The sequence below is a fragment of the Phodopus roborovskii genome, unplaced genomic scaffold (assembly GCF_943737965.1).
Source record: "Phodopus roborovskii unplaced genomic scaffold, PHOROB, whole genome shotgun sequence".
Classification (NCBI taxonomy): Eukaryota; Metazoa; Chordata; class Mammalia; order Rodentia; family Cricetidae; genus Phodopus; species Phodopus roborovskii.
The window spans coordinates 2679853-2696919 of NW_026126511.1; the positions used below are offsets into that span (position 1 = coordinate 2679853).

Consider the following 17067-nt stretch of genomic DNA (forward strand, 5'->3'; position numbering starts at 1 on the left):
GGCGCTGAGAAGGGACCGTGGTCCCCTGTGCATTGCGGAGCAGAACTCAGTCGGATTTGGGGCAGGGCTTTCTAGTTTGGGGTCTTTTTTGTTTGTTTGTTTTTCAACACAGGGTTTCTCTGTATTGCTTTGGAGCTAGCTTTGTAGACCAGGCTGGCCTTGAACTCACAGAGATCTGTCTGCCTGTGCCTCCCAAGTGGTGGGATTAAGGCGTGTGATGGCTTGGAGGTCATTTTTAAAGCTTTATCCTTCTAAAGAATGAGGTTTGTAGGATCTGACCTCTGATCAGAGTTGAGTAACTATACCTGAATAACTTGAGCTACAGTTCGATATATGTATGCCTCATGGGCGAGCCCAATCATGGGGAACAAGTTTGTTGCATTATTCATTGGGTTTGTCCTTCAAGTACTGAGTGAGGTCTCTTTGGGGTGGGACAGACAGACAGACGGGACATAGCACTCTCCCATTTTGTTGGAGGTGGTGGTTGTAGCTCTTTTTTCTTAGATGGAGAAGCAAGGTCATGGCCTGCCCTGCCCTCTGCATTTCTGCTGGCATTTTTAGGCCCGGGGCAGCGGAAGGCTCCTTTCTCTCCTGCCTGCTGGTTCTGAGGTTTGTGTTTCTGTTCTGTTTCGCCCAGGGATCCACCTGTTCTCGATGGGTTGTTTGCTTGGAGTCGGGTTGAGAGATTGTTGTTGTGGCGTACGTGGCGAGTGTTCATAGTTGGGAGTGTGGACGGGAAGCGTAATAAGGAGGTGGAGGTAGGCTCCGTGCTCAGACGCTGCGGGCCGCCACCAGCTTTTCTGCACTTGACCTCTAGAAAGAGGCTTAACAGGGAGACGCGTGTATTTGCCAGACTTTGCCGTATGGTTTAGTGTTTGATTTCTTAATCTGGTATCACTGAAGACAGTTGGTTTGGGTCTCACAGAGCTACTTAAAGATGGCTCTCTGACAGGCACCTGGGGGGATTTGAACCCAAAGTGTGTGCTGTGGCTTGGATGAAGTTTGAGTGTGTGCCCCAAGGCTTCCTGTGTTGGAAGCTTGGTCCCCAGTGGGGCCCAGTGGGAATTGATTGCCCTGGGAAGACAAGAAAGGCTTTAAAGGGTGAAGAACCCATCCCTAAGGAGAGAAACACCGGCTCTGCCTCTTCTTACTGCATATGTGTTCTGTGTGTGAACTAAGGTAACATCTTTGCTTTCTGACCCGGCTCGGGCATTTTGTTACAGCTGCAGAAAACAGGCTGATACGGTCCATGAAGTTTTCCTGTATTTCGGTGACGGTTGCTAAGATGTGGGACTGGAAGCTGGAACTAGGAGTCTTTTTTTTTTTTTTCCCCTGGCGGCAATTGTTTGAATGGCTGTGTTGTCTTAGCCTGTCCTTTCCCTGAAGAGGAAACAGGCTGGGAACAGTGCTAATTTGGCAGTATTTATTAGGACCTCACACCGCCCACAAGGTCGCTTATTTAAGCCTATCCTTGAAATACTTGAAAGCGACTGGCAGTGTTGCTGGCGGGAGGTGGTGCCAGGAAAACCCTGCCGCGTAAGGCCGAGCCCCGTGCCCAGAGCTCAGTGCAGCCAGGCACGGCCTTCACCCTCGCTGGGCAGAAGCAGGGTTATGCGTGGCCTGAGGGGGGGGGGAATCTGTGGGGATGCTGGTGACTCCCAAGGGACAGTTTCTGGCGTCTCGGGGAGTACGTGTGTTCAAAAGGCCGTGCTTGGCGGAGCACGCATCCCCGTGCTTCTGAGGTATGGCCGCAAAGCGAGTCTCTGCCAGTGGTGTACTCCATGAGCTTTCCAGTCTTTCGAGTGGTGGGAGCTACGCAGTTGGCGTCTTGGCATGAACCTATCCCCAGAGAGGTAAATACTAAATTGACTAATAGTAAGAAGTAACAAGGATCTAGAAGGAATTAATTTTTTTTTAATTTTAATTTTCCTTAAGCCTCCCCAACCCTGATCTGACATTTTGCATTATGAACTTTGTTTCTTCTTTATTTACCCCAAACTTCCTCAGCCCACTCTAGCGAGAACTTTGGGGATGGTGTTGACTTGTGTGTTAGCAGGGGCAGCCTGTGAACTTCCCCACAGTGGGTCAGGCTGTTTTTCCTTTTTTGGAGGTGGGATCTTATGTGTAGGCCGACCTTAAATCCGAGATCCTCCTTAGTGCGGCAGCGGTGCGGGTTCTGGTTGTGAGCCGCCGTGCCCATCCCAGATTCTCCCGGGTTCCGTCAGTTAAAGCCTTACCGCCTTTGCTGGCTGCCCAGTGAAAGACCAGATGTAACATGTATTTAAGTCGTCAAGCTGCGAGCCAAAACAAAGCAGTTTCAAAAAGTTCCTGGTTCACTGGACATGTCTGCTGTCACCCTGTACCAGGCATTCTCCAGAAGCACAGAGCAGGAGGCCCGGGGAGAGGGAGGCGCTCACCCTTAGGGATGCTGCAGTCTAGGCGTGTGTGTAAAGGTGGGTCGGGGTAGTTTTTTTTATTAGCTAGCTTGACTGAGGTGTATTTATGTGTCAGGGTGCTCACTTCAGGCGTGCAGTCCAGCCATGTTCTGAGAATGTCAGCTAATGGTGTGCTTGTCCTCGTATGACCTCCCCATACCTTTACAGCCTGTGTGGGTCCCCACACGCCAGCAAGTCTACTTTGTATATTGTGGTTCTGTCCCTCGGCCTTTGCTAGGCTTTTCGTGTGACTTGAGACGCACACCGGTGGCCCTTTTCATGTAGTGTGATGGCCATCTTGCGTCTTAGTTGTTTCTGTGTGCCTGCTGTACTGAGGACTGCCGTACTGAACCTGGAGTCTTGTGCTCGCTAGGTATGTGCTCTACTTAGCACATGGCCCCAGCCCTCCCTTTCTCCTTGTTTTGAGAGAGGGTCTTGGTAGTCTGCAGCCCAGGTAGGTCTTGATTCATCTGCTCTAGCCTCCGGAAGAGTTGGGAGTGGCCGGCCTGCCAAACTCAACAAAGATGTGCCTACTTCTGTCCGTTTCCCAGAACAAACCAGAGACCTTGAGCTATCCTGACTTGGCTGGGGGCTTCCGGGGATCGTCCTCCCGGCAACGTGCACTTAGAGAGGAGGGTCTGAGGGGCAGAGGGAGACTGTTGTAGAGCCCGGCTGGTTCCTTAGTGTGTGTACTGAGGCAGTACTGGGCATTGCAGGTCAAGACGAAGAAACCCTTCTCTGCTGCTTGCCTCTGTGAGCACTCTCTGCTGAGGCCGGCTGGCCAGGTCTCCTGCCTGCGCCCTGCCTCCTGGCCCCCACTGGGCCCTTGACCGCCCCGTCAGGCAGTAGGACCAGCACCTGCAGCCTCTGGGTCATCTTACTGACACATCAGCTGACCTTACGGAGTGTCTCCTGTCTGTCGGGTTCTGTCCTGTGTTACCGAGCTCAGTGTAGGGGACAGTTCAAAGCGAATAATAGTACAGTGGCCCGGAAGAAAGGCCACTCAAGGGTGGGATTCCTGCCCCGGGGGCTGTGTGATGTTGGAGCCAGTGAGCGTCTGCTGAGGGGCGTGGCTGGCCATTCAGTAGATTCCTGTCACTGTTCTGTGACGGTGAGCTGAGCGGCACAGGAGGAGGGTTGGCTTGGGCACTAAATCCAGCTGAGTGCCACCACGGCCACCGGGTGTCCTGTCTCTCTCTCTCATTGGGCAGCTGGAGTACTGGTAGCATTATTACTATGACAGATGGGCTTCTCAGTGCTGCTGGGTGATCGCCAAAAATGCTTCTGGAGATGACAGTTCCGGTTATCTTGTCCCTGATCCCCAGTGTAGTCAGCCTCTGTCATGGTCAGGTGTGAGTGTGTGTGAGTGTGTATGTGTGAATGTGTGTGTGAGTGCGTGTGTGAGTGTATGTATGTGTGTGTATGTGTGAGTGTGTGTGTGTGTGTGTGGTCTGTGTCTCCATCCATGTGGCCTGAATTCTCTGAAATGTGCACTGAGCCTCTCATGGCAGTACCCTGACACCGTCCGCCTGGCATGTCACCGCAGAGTTCTCACCCCTCCCAGCGGTCTCCCAGCCGCTGCACGGGACAGCCGACTTGGTGCCAGCTGCTCAAGGACTTGGCACAGAGCCCCAGGGTTTCAGTGAGGAGCAGGGCTTGGCTAACACTGAATGCCTCGTGACATGGCCATTGTGGTCCCCGCTGCCCTGCCTCAGGCAGAAGGCCCTTGAGTGCAGCAGGGTATGCATACTCCTGTTTGGGCGTTTGAGGCAAATATGCTCTTTTTTAAAAGTGTTCTCTAAAAGCCAAGCCCCCCTTAGGGAAAGGGAGTTCTTTCATTGACTAAAGCCTGATTTCTAGATTGCTTGGTTTCTTGACACTCGCTGTCTCCGCTTTTATAAAATATTCATGGGAAGGCCGGTTTACTGCTGAGGACTTGGAGGTGGCATCAGGTTCACTCCTGGAGGTGTTGTAGTGTGACATGGGTGTGCACCTCCAGGTAGGCACCCCTGGAGTCGGGCAGGCTGTGAAGTGAGTGGCTCACAGCACTTGGCTGAAGTTTGTCCCCTGCCTTCTGCCCAGCTGCCGGGCTGTGCATGAGAGCGCGCAAGATTTGACGCGTATTTTCTGGGTCCTGCTGTGAAGTCCATGTTCCCATTCTCACGGCATGGTCTAGACTGGAGTGCTTAAGTCAGCCCGGCATGTGGCCTGCCTTTCTGTCTTTCTTTTTAAATTTTAAAATATTTATTTTGCTGTGGTTATGGATTTTATACCCAGGCTGCACATACATGGGGCATATTCCATGCTTCTTTGTTGTTTTGCATTTTGGTTTTAATAAAACCCCGATATTAATTTTCCAGTGAACCGTATAATTTATTTGGCCGCCTTTGTGAGTTTTCAAATGCTTGCCCAACATAGTAGCCCTGGCTTCATCTTTGGGCCTGCTCAGTGACTCAGAGAAACCTGACCTGTATTCTCCTCTCTGCCTCTTGCTGTGTTGTGTGTACCTGCTTGTGTCTTCTGTGCATGCCATGCACACGAGCACGCACACACACGCACACGCGTGCAGTGTGTTACCCTCAGTCTTACTGTGTGACGTGGTACCTTTGAACTTGGACCCAGTCTGGCAGCCATCGAGTCCCAGGGATCCTCCTGTCTCTGTCCTTCACGGTGCTGGCATCACAGGTGCATGCGTAGCCACACCCAACTTCTGTGTGGGTGTCAGGATTTGAACTCGGGCCCTACAGCTTGCAGAGCAAACACTCTTAGGTGCGGAGCTCCCATCACCCTTCTCTGATCAGGGAGACTTCTGTTGAAAATTTCCCTGTTAACCACTTGGGGAGCTAGGGAGCTGCAGAGTTTCCACCCCTGGGACTTAGGTGGCCGTGTCCTCCAGGGTGGGGACTTGGTTGGAAAATTGTGACCACAGGCTAGTGAAGGCCAGAGCCTTGGTTCCTTAGCTCCTCACATGGCTGGAGGGGGGTGGTACCCAGAAGAACCTGATGTTCTGAGCCTTGTCTGCCCTCTCATTATCTCCCTGGGGTGATGGTCAGGATCAAGGACACAGAAAGAGACTGCCCTGGTCTACAAGGCTACAGTGTGTCTGTCTTCTTACCCACCCTCCACACCTTTCCTAGCTCTCATTTTGTTTCCCTGGCTAGTTTGGAACTTTGTAATGAAGGCAGGTGCTGGGATTTTATACATGCTTCACCACACCTAATTCCTCTCGTATTTATAATGCTTTTTAAAGCCGAATTTACTTTGCTGCTCTATAATGTATGTTTTAATCATGTGTAGGTCTATGTGTGGATATGTGCACATAAGTGTGTTGCACATGAGTGTTTAGTCCTTGTACCTAGAGCCTCCATCAGGCTGGCCTGCAGGCAGCTCCACGGGACACTGGCCTCCATCAAGCTGGCCTGCAGGCAGCTCCACGGGATGTCATTGTGCTGATTTGTGGGAGGGCCCAGCCCTCTGTGGGTGACACCCTTGGGCAATTCTTACTTAACCCTCAGCACCGGGTATGGGCTGAGCTGAAGCTGCAGGTGAGCCTGGAGACTTGAGGCGAGCCACCGTGCACCGCCCTCGCTGCTGTCAGTCATTTTCTGGCTGTCCCTGGAGCTGGGCTGGAAGCTCTGCGGGTGTTTGTCTGTGTAGACTGCCCCGGAGGAAGTTAAGTTGGCCTGCTGAGATCCCTTTGGCCCCACCCTGCAATGTTAAAGCATAAATAACCTGGTGGTGATGCCCTGTTCGCCTCCCCAAGGTTCAGATCTGATTGTCCCGGCTGAGACACGGAGGCATTTAAAGACTGCTTTTGGTAACCCAGGTGGAGGACCTCTACCTAGCAGGGAGGATTGCTTGGTGAGGCCATCTGTTTTTCCAGAGTGGATAGTCCCCGTCCCCCCTCCCCATCCTCCCCCAGCCCTTGTGAGTGCCCTGTGGCTGTTGGTTTCAGTTCACTTCTGACAGAGGTGGGGGACTGTGTAGGAGGTGACAGGCACGGGGTGGGGGAGGAGTCGGGGTGGGGGTGTGGAGGTGGTGATGTCCACCCGAGCCTTAGCATCTTTGAGGAGGAGGGTCCCAGTGGGAAGAACCACACAGACCCACTTGCTAGCTGGAGCCGTGGCGGTCTGGCTCAGGGAGGGTGAGCGTAGACGCATTATCGAGGGCACTCGGGAGCTGGAAGTCCTCTGTTCATGTCAGGTTTGGGCCGTTGGACTCAGGGACCCCTTGAGTGGTCCCTGTAAAGTCCCATAGTTGAACTGCAAAAGGTGAAGCTTCCCAGGGCAGCCAGGAGCTGTGGCTGTCTTTGTTAAATCTGTGTGTGTGTTGGCAGAAGTTTTGTCTGGAAAACTCCCTATAAAAGGACATTTGACTTTTATTAGGTCCTTTTGATTTATAAGATTTGCTTTGATTTTCTGTGCATGTATGTCTTGAGTTTATAAAAAGGACAGCTTGTGCAGAAACTGTGATTGAACTTTGACCTTGGCAGAGTGAGGGAGCTTCTGGGTGATAGACTCAACGTGTACAAAATGCCAGGGCTATTTTCCCCTCAGAGCTTCCAGAGATTAGAGTGCCGCTCACCCCAGGAATTTCTTTTGCTTGCCAGTTAGCTTCAGGGTTTGTTACCCATGAGAAAAAAACAAAGCAAAACAAAAAGTTGCATTAAAAACTAGAGAACTAGTATGAAACTCAACCCGAAAGTTCAGCCTAAGGGAAGTAGCCCAGTTGTGTTGAATTTGTGCAGTGTGTGCGCGTGTGGTGTGTTTATGGTGTTCAGTGTCCCCTCTTACTGAGCATCGTGACCCTGCTTTTGGTGGTTCCGAAGTGTCCCCAGGCCTGAGTGCTGCTGTTCTAAGTTTGCTGGGGTCCACGCCCGCCTGCACCATGCTCCCCGTCACGATGACCGTGGACTAACGCAGCGAACTAGGCAAGCTCCCAGTAGATAGATGCTTTCCGTTACGAGTTTTCTTGGTCATCATGCCTCTTTAGAGCTATAAAACAGTAACCAACACAGGTTATTGCCTTCTTGTTGGAGGTTTGTAACTTTTCAAGGAAAAGCTTCCTCTGTGTGTGTGTGTGTGTGTGTGTGTGTGTGTGTGTGTGTGTGTGTGTGTGAGTGAGCGCGCGCTCGTGCGCATGCACAAAAAGAGTTCAGAGAGAGGAGATGTGGTTATTGGTGGCACACTTCTTCAAAACTCATTTCTGAGCATCTGGATTTAGAGGGTCCATAGAAGCCCATAGCAGTGCAGGCCTTTCCCATAGCAGAAGCCCATAGCGGTGCAGGCCTTTCCCATAGCAGAAGCCCATAGCGGTGCAGGCCTTTCCCATAGCAGAAGCCCATAGCGGTGCAGGCCTTTCCCATAGCAGAAGCCCATAGCGGTGCAGGCCTTTCCCATAGCAGAAGCCCATAGCGGTGCAGGCCTTTGTTGGAGCCTGTTAGGCCTCAGCAGTGCACTGTGGTGTGGTGGACACACATTCTGTGTACTTGACTCTCCAGGGAGAGCCCAGGCTTTAGGTAGCCATTCTCTGTCTAAACCCAGTGAGGACCTTCTGTGAAGGTGTTGACTCAGGCTCTTGTAGGTATCTCGAGTAAGCTCCGCAGGGTCCGAGAAGCTGGACGTGTTGGCTGAAAGGTTTATCACATTCTCAGAGCCCAGGCTTAAGCCAGGGCTGTGGATCTGGAGCACTGAATTTGCTGTCTGTTTTGGTGAGTTATTAAGGGTTCTGACCTTTATATGATTAAATATAATATAACTCGAGCTTTTCTAAATCTTGTTCCAGATTACAAAGAAATAAGATAAGGTTTGATTATTATGAAGGTCAAGAAGTTAGACTGGAACTTGGCGACAGATGGCCTGGTTTGTCGTGATGAAATGGATGGGGGCAGTTAAGATGCAGGCAAGGCAGGGACCCCTCCCTCCAGTTTCCACTCGACTCCTATGCCCCCAACTTTCTTGACTAGCTGGTAAAGCCTTTTGTGATGAGAGAAGTCAGATGACCGCAGATTGGTTAAATACAGGCATCTCTGTCATCTCCGCAGTCTGGGATCTCTAAGAGCATGGCAGGGCATCATGCCGTGTTGTAACATGATGAAAAGGCAAAACAAGTATGCAGGAGAGACAAAATCTCAGAAAAGCCTTGTGGTCTCATCTTGAGCCCCGTCAGGAGCACAATCCAGTAGTCACGAAGCCACGAAGCCAAATCGACTCCCAAGGGTCACTCTAACAACTGCTAAAAGTCACATTTCACCATGACATTTGGGGGGTACATTCAAACCATAGCCCAGGGGATATATACATTCAAACCATAGCCCAGGGGAGATATACATTCAAACCATAGCCCAGGGGATATATAAACATTCAAACCATAGCCCAGGGGATATATACGTTCAAACCATAGCCCAGGGGAGATATACATTCAAACCACAGCCCAGGGGAGATATACGTTCAAACCACAGCCCAGGGGAGATATACGTTCAAACCATAGCCCCGGGGATATATATGTTCAAGCCGTTGCCCAGGGCGATGAGACACATGTTCCAGCCACAGCACGCACCTTTGGTGTCCAGACATTGCCCCAGTTGTATTATGGTTCCTGACTGGGAGGCACCGTCTTCACGCTTAGCGGTGTGAGAGCGAGGATGGAGGCAGATGCTCTGCTGTGGTCTCTGCCCTCTGCCCCTTCTTTCAGGAGGAAACAAAGGCCCGCAGGGCACCCATCCCCCACTCCGTGAGGGTCTCAGTGAGGCTCGGTGCACCTATGTGGGACCCACGTTGCCTTTCAGAGCACTTGTCCTTCATGGCTCATATAGAATGGGGATCCCCGATTGCAGCCATGCGGATGAGGGATGGACCTTGAGGACTGCATGGACACAGCGGCCAGCTTGGTTTTGGAGAGGGGTCATGTGTCTCCTGGCCTGACTCCTGCCCCAGGCCACCGGGTCCCTAGAGACAAGTTCTCCTTCTCTTCAGGGATGGGGAAAGCTGCAGGTATTCTAGTTCAGGGCTGTGACACAGCTCTTTCTACAAAGGAGACTCTCAGGGTGGTTGGCCAAGGGCGTTTTCTTGTCTCCCCCCCCCCCCTTGACAAGGAGAGATGTTTTCCTCAGAGAACAAATTCTGCCAGCAAAATCTTGAGCTTCTGTTTTCAGCTAGGTTAGCATTGCTTTTTTTCCAGCCATGGGTGAAGCATTGTCCCGGTACAGGACAGGAGCGTGTGGGAACACGCTCTCCGTGGAGTTCTCTCTCCGGCTTAGGTGCCTCCCTTCCTGCCAAGGGCAATGTTCAGTGGCGTATGTGAGCAGATGTGAGGTGTCACATTGGACAGACAGCAAGAAAGGGAAAACAGCCGTTTTCCAAACCGGCGTAGAGCAGGTGAAGGAAAACGGGGATTATATTACAACCAACACCCCGTCCATATAGGAAGCCCCTCCCCCGTATGGACGACATGCCGTGTTCTGAGATGCGTTTCCCATCTCTTGCACCAGAACTTGGTGACTTTAACAATAGTGTTTAGTTCTGAGATGCGTTTCCCATCTCTTGCACCAGAACTTGGTGACTTTAACAGTATTGTTTAGTGTGCCCTTCTGTATTAGTTACTTTTCTGTTGCTGTGATAAAACTCCACAACCTACACAAGTGTTAATTTGGTTTTACAGTGCCAGGAGATTAAAGCCTGTGATGGCAGGAACAGTTGAGACCTCCTCCAACAAGGCCTCACCTCCTGACCCTTCCCAAACAGTTCCGCCAACTGCGGGCCAAGTATTCAAACATAGCCAGCCGGTGGAGACTGTGCGTACACTCTGTGGCTGTGGTCAGCTGAAGGGCTGGAGGGGCCTGTGTTCTGGAGGTTTGAACTCAGCAGGTGCCTGGACATCTATCTGTCCTCTTGCTGCAGTGGGCAGAAGAGGTTTCTTTGTGCTCAAGAGGCCACAGTTGGGAGCTGTGTGGGCCTTTAAGGCTGTGCAGGATTGAAGGAGTCCAAGGCAGGCCCAGGTTGTGTTGGGTCAGCCCGCTTACTGTCTGCTAGAGCAGCAGGGACTGGAGCCATTTACAGTAACACTCCCGCTAGTCTGCCCTCTGCTGCCGAGGACTGTGTCCCAGCCACATGCACAGGGTTCCTTTGTGGTTCAGCCTCATACTGCATCAGGCCCTATCTCCTGTCTCTGCAGGGGGCTGTGAACCGAGGTACCGGCATCTCAGCCATCAGCAGCAAGGCAGGAAGGCCTGCCACAGACTGTTTTCTCCTGAGACTAGGTATGGGGGATGTACTGGCTTCCAGCATCGCTTTGTATTAGCTGTCTCATGGCGTAAGAGACAGCTCAGGCCAGGCAACTTCCGGTTTCTGACTCTGTGGGCTGGGCACTCTGCTGGCCTGGGGCCTGGAACGGCCTCATGCGAATACCAGGCCTTCTGTTGGGGGTCCTAGGCAGGTAACCTAGCAACAGTGTCCTTCCCTGGCCTCTTCCGTGATGGAAAATTAGTATTATTTCTTTTAAAAAACTCTCAAAAGGAGGTCCCAGCGTTGTGCATGGGGTGGAACAGTTTATCAGGCTGGCCGTCGCTGTGCCCAGGCTGGCCGTCGCCGTGTGATTATTCTATGTGACTTCTACCGTGGGTCTTGTTGATGTCTGTGTAAACCGGGTTTCCCTAGTGCTCACGGGACATTTCTTGGCTGTCAGTTTCATGCCACTCTTGGAGTTGTGGCTTCTGGATGTAGACGTGAGTGAGGCATGGCCCCCAAACTTCCCGAGTCCGCTTAGGCGGTCTAGGACATGAGACCGCACAGAAGAGGAGGGCCGTGAGCAGACAGTGGTGTGTGTGAGTCTGGGAAGAGACTCACGTGTGTCTGGGAAGAGAGTACACCTACACGTGTGCCACCGTTCAGACCCAGAGCAGAGAGGGAGCGGGCGGTGTGCTGTTGGCAGTGGAGAGCAGTCCTTAGTATCTTCTGGAATGCTTAGAAAACGTGACTGCATGTAACGCCCCATCCCTCACTGGGTTTAACGCTTAGCACCCAGGAGATTCTGTTCACCTGGGTGGGGGCGACACCAACCCACACCCCGGACCCAGAACTGTCCGGCATCCTTGGGAGAAAGAAGGGCTAGAGAAGAATGGAAGGCCCGGCTTGGGAGCTGAGTGGTTTCCTGGATGCTTTGGCCCCAGGGCCTGGAGGAAGAGTTGAGGCCAAGTTACAAGGGGACAGAGGGCGTGGCTGATGCGGCTCCCAGCGAGGTCGCCCAGCCAGACTGCAGTGGATGGGGCAGGCAGGTGCGGAGGACGGTCGGGAACCTTCAGCAGGGAGGTGTGTGGAGTGGGAGAGCAGGGCTGCGGAGGCCAAGTGGGATGCTCGTGCCTGTCTGGAGTGTGAGGAGCCTGAGCGCGCTGCCCGGGCAGGGGGCCAGTAGACGGGATAGTAGGAGAGCTGCCCAAAGGGTGAAGCAGAGAGGCAGGGATGGACTCCAGAGTCCCGGGATTAGCGTTAGCCTTGAAGAAAAGGAAGGCCACTCCACTTCACCCTGGAGGGAAGGAGGTAAGGGGCGTGAGACTGCAGCTTGGAGCTGCTGGGGTGCACAGCGGCTGCCCTGTCGGGGGCTGATTCTGCTCAAGGAGGCACATGATGTCCCTCGCCCGGGTCTTTACTCCTCGCTGGCTGCCTGAGTGATGTGGGAGCATGCGGGCGCCACCCCCACGAGCATCCTCGAAGAGTGCTTACCCTGCAAACCTGGCAGGTTTAAAATTAAAGGAAGTTTTTAGAGTTAGCCACCAGCTTCCAAACACAGCCCGGAGAGCTTCCTCATGCTGTCTTGGCAAATGAAGGGTCTTGGGAAAACTTACGGGTGCCTGAAGACATCGGAGCTGGTTCAGCGGCTGGAAACAGCAGCTGTCCGTCAGTCCGTCTGTCACCCGGCGGAACCACACACCGCTGTGTTTCAAGTGCATGTGAAGGTGAATGGGCTTTCTCCTTGGACTTAGTGGGGATGTATTTAGCTTTCTGTGAGCCGAGGAGGTCATGGCCAAAACTGCAGTCTCCGCAGTCCTGGAAGTTTGTTCAGCAGTGTGTGACAGGGCACTCCGTTCCATTGTGCACGGAGTGCCAAGGGGCAGCCCTAACTCCCACGTCCTTTTGTTTTGTGGTAGCTCTGGCACATTTCACATTGTGTGTACATGCCTTTAGTGTGTGACTCTGGGTACCCTCTGCCCCGTGACCGTTAGTGCCCTGTTTTTGTCCCGCAGGGAGCGCAGCAAGGCTCCCAAGTTCCGCCATTGTAAACCAAGTGCTTGGGACTTCGGAAAGAACGTGAGCGGCTGGTACCCAGTGTCACATGCTACCGGTGTTGGAGTGTCCTGTGCCTTTACCTACCTTGTCACTGTTCAGATCACCGTCTACCTCTCCTTCTGCGCCCCTTCTCAGCCGCCTTTTACCCGCCCTCCAGTCCTGCATTTTCTCTGAGGCAGTAATGAGAGACTTTGAGGGATCAGCCGGGCACCTTCTCTCTGTGGGAAATGTGTTTCCCAGACTGGCTTTGGGGCTTCCAACGGCCTTGGGAGGTGCAGAGTTTGGGTGCCACTGGCAGTTTGCTCTGGACAGGCACTGACTCTGAGGCTGTCTCCTGCCCCGTGCTGTGACACAGAGCCCCTCAGAGCATGTCCAGACTGTCCTCGGACACGTGTGCTGTGTGTGTCGCACCTGCAGGCTGGTTCATGCTTAAGCGCAGTGAAAGTTTTTTCGCGGCAACAGCATTTGTTGGCAGTGGGATCTGGCTATTGTTCTGGCAAAGGGAATGGCTGTAACTGGCAACTAGTAGGGCTGTGTTTATGGGGGTTATGAGTAGGCTATGGTTTCTCTTCCCCTTCCCTGTTAGGTGAGAGCTGACTCACCTGTATTTTAGCAAATGTCCATCAGGAGTTAGGACATGCGGGAGGTAGGTTAAGATACTATTTGCTCGGAGGAGGGAACTTCTCACCTCTCCCCTCCCCTCCCTACCGAACCCAGGGACCCACACCTACTCAGCAGGCCGCCTACCACTGATACGTTGCCAGCCCAAGAGCACGTTTTAAAAATAGCTAAATACCCACTCTAATGCGTTTGAGTATGCGCTTTGCATTTCGTTTTCGTCGTGTAAATCGGCATTGTTCTTGTCCCACACATGCTGTCTGTTTAACCTGTGTGGATGAGACACAGGACTTTTAGGACTGACCCTGAAAAAACGTAGTCACAGCAGCAGAATAGTCCCTCCAGGGCTCCGGCCCCCACACACTTTCTAGTAGAAAGAGGAACCTGCTGTGGCTCTGGGAATTCTGATGTGTCCTCCCTTCTCTCCTCAGAACTTGAAAGCAGATCCAGAAGAGCTCTTCACCAAGCTGGAGAAAATTGGAAAGGGCTCTTTTGGCGAGGTGTTCAAAGGCATCGACAATCGGACTCAGAAAGTGGTGGCCATAAAAATCATTGATCTGGAAGAAGCTGAAGATGAAATAGAGGACATTCAACAGGAAATCACAGTGCTGAGCCAGTGTGACAGCCCATATGTAACCAAATATTATGGATCCTACCTGAAGGTAAGGCTTAAAAATAACACCGCTTTGCACTGTGCTGCACTTGGCTGAGCAGGGTGAGCACGTGCAAGGACTCTGATAGCACATCAGGGTTCCAGAGCAGGGACAGATTCTTTGACCTTTGCGCTCAGAAGACCTCGGCTTTGATGGCGTTGTTATCCTCGAAAATGTCACCCACGGGGTTTTACTTTTGATGAGAGCAGTTGGTGCTGGCGTTCTCTTTCAAAGGACAAACTGTTTGGGTCGGGCTTGACTGTTGAAACTCTTCATTAATGGATAACGGCAACCACTAATCACTCACGGTGTGGCTACGGGCAGCCACGAGGCTTCTTGCCATCTCGCGTTTCCTGATAGTTTGGACATCAGCTGTGGTGTACGTTGGTGCTGCTAAGAGTTGACCTTGTTGCTGATGTAGAATAATCCAGAACAGCAAAGTGACAGTAGAGGGGCGGTACAAACGTCCCCTGGCCTCTCCCGGTCCCCTGGCCTCTCCCCCCACTCCTCCAGTGGCAAAGTTGCATTAGGTGGCTCTCAACCTGTGAGTCTCAGCTCCCTTCACTGGGGTCGCCTAAGACCAGCAGAAGACACAGGTCGTTAAATTATGATTCATAACAGCAAAAAATGACAGTTATGAAAGACGCTGAGCAGGAATAAGGTCTCAGGACTCACGGTCGGTCTGCTCTTGACTGGATGTGACCAGCTGCTTGCCCTGACTGTCCTGCAAGGGAGAGGGAAGCTTGGGATTGTGAGCCACACAGTCCTGGTTTTCCTAAGTTTCTTTCGTCAGGGAATCTTATCGCAGCAGAAATGAAAGCTAGAGTGTTAGTATGAGGGAAGACAGCACACTACGTCCAAACTGCCCCTTAGATGGATGCATGAGGCACAATAGCATAAGGGAGACAGAACTCTTCCATACTGTCCGCCTGGTGGAAAGGTGTAGATGAAGCCCCAGCGTTTAAACGGAACTCACTGTTGTTTAATTTGGGGGAAACTAAACCAGCTAGGATATTAAACAGAAGTCGATTTCTCCTACCACAGCTTTCTACCATAGTATGCCTCACTCAGGATGGGGTGGGGTGCGGTGGGGTAGGCGGAGTTGTCAGATGGCGGCCGGTACGTGTGGTTGGTGTCTGCTGCTGTGTTTGGGGGAGACTGCCAGCCTGCCAGGTCTCAGTATTGGGGTTCCCTGATGGCATAGCCAGGGCTTTCTCTGGTCCTCCAGGAGGTGATCCACGAACGGGCGTCCTCTCTCGCTGCCCATGGGGTTACGGCAGGGTTTGGGAGCCTGCTGTGTTTGACTGCCTGGCACATAGCGGGTTTTGGCAAATGGTAACTTGGAAGTGTTCTTTCCTTTGCTTTAGGTATTATCCCAGCCACACGACTCAAAATCCTCTTCTACAAGCTCACTGTTAGTGTGCTAAGATGAGGTTCATTCTGCTCTCTCAGAACCACGTGTTTGGTCTACGGCCTCATCCCGGTTCTGAAGCGCCTCAGGTGTGAGGCCGGATAAGAGAAACACATGCCTCACACCTTCACGCGCTGCATTCTCTTGTCAGAGCGTCACTGAAGGACCCATGCCCCACAGGCTCAGCATCTCATCCTGGGTTTAGATGGAGGTTTCTAATTTTTTTTTTTTTTTTTTTTCCTTTTCTGTAATCAGTTCCTAAAAATCGCTAGGGTATTTTACCCACAAGATTCACCAGAAGTTAATACTGAAACTGTCCCTGATGAGTTCTGGGAAGGACCAACCGGTTCTGGTGAGGGTGCTGGGTGCGTCCCTCCCCTCACTTCAGAGTGGATGTTCTCTGCCATGTTCTGTTTGGTTTTGTAAGTTTAGAAACTGTTTGCTCTAGGAAGTTGGCCGGAGTCCTCTTAGAACTTCTGAGCGCCAGCAGCCTTGGTGACCTTGAGCACTTGGAAGTGCAGGGCTAGCATGCTCCCAAGGCCACAGTGTCTCGATCTGTACATCCCTGAAATGGGTACAGGTGCTCAGGCATGCTCTTTGGTGTTCATCACGGCGATTGTACAGTGGGATGTGATGGAGACGACGGTCCGGGTAGACGACAGTGGTCCTCTGCGTCTTCATCTCGGTCCCGTCACCAGACAGGATCTGACCTCAGATGGAGACGTTACCAGTGAAGGACTTCTCTTATCTATGTAGGTGCCCTCAGTGGCCTCCTTGGGCATCTTGAAGCCTAGACTGATGTTTTTGTAGCACTGAAGGAGTTTCTCCTTGCTGGCTTCTCCCAGCAGAACACGCTTCTTCTTTTGAAAGATTGTGTAAGCACGCTCAGTCTCAATGTCCACCCGGCAGGTGAGGGGAAGAGAGGCAGACTGACTCCCAGGCTTCCTTGTTCACTGCTCAGGCATAGTTTCTGGACTTGCTTGTCTTCCCTGCCTGCCCCAGAGGAAATTTCCTCTGGGGAGATGAAAAGTCAGCCGTATATACCTTCCGGGAAAGAGACACAAAGATGTTGGTGTGAGTGGGCAGGGTCTCTCCTCCAGCATAGTTAATGGCCACTATCATGACCGTAGATGCTCTGAATTAGCCCAGAAGAACACGGTCAGCCCCTCTGTGTACCCTTTGTGCTGCTGGCTAGTCTTGCATCAGCCTGGCAAATGGTATAGCCATTCTGAAGAGGGAACTTCAGTTGAGAAAATGACCCTACCAGATTGGCCTTGGCCGTTGGCATTTTCTTAATTGGTGTGGAGGGCCCAGCTCACTCTGCACACTGGGGATCTGGCTATGAAAAACCAGTCTGAGGAAGCCATGAGGAGCAAGCTAGTAAGCAATACTCCTGCAATGCCCCTGCTTCAGTCCCCGCCTCCAGGCCCCTGTCCTGACTTCTGGATGATAGACTGCAAGATGGTGAAATCAACCCTTTACCTGCAAAGCTGCTATTGCTCATGGTGTTTTATCACAGCAATAAAAACCGGAAGGCAGTCTTGGGGGGGGGGGGAACAGCGTGGCACACACGCTGACTGTGGCTCTCTGCCTTGTCAGTATTGTGTTATAATCAAAGGAACATTTTTATATCTGGAAGAGTTTATCTAGCCACGTGTAAAGCGGATCCT

General features: G+C 52.2%; 1 protein-coding gene across 1 annotated transcript in view; it reads left to right on the plus strand.

Moving 5' to 3' along the window:
* Stk24 (serine/threonine kinase 24) overlaps positions 1-17067 on the plus strand; it is a 67484-nt gene that overhangs the window by 22712 nt on the left and 27705 nt on the right. The window contains exon 2 of the mRNA XM_051195206.1: positions 13765-13995. Within this exon, the coding sequence (XP_051051163.1) occupies positions 13765-13995 (231 nt within the window). The remainder of the gene's footprint in view (positions 1-13764; positions 13996-17067) is intronic.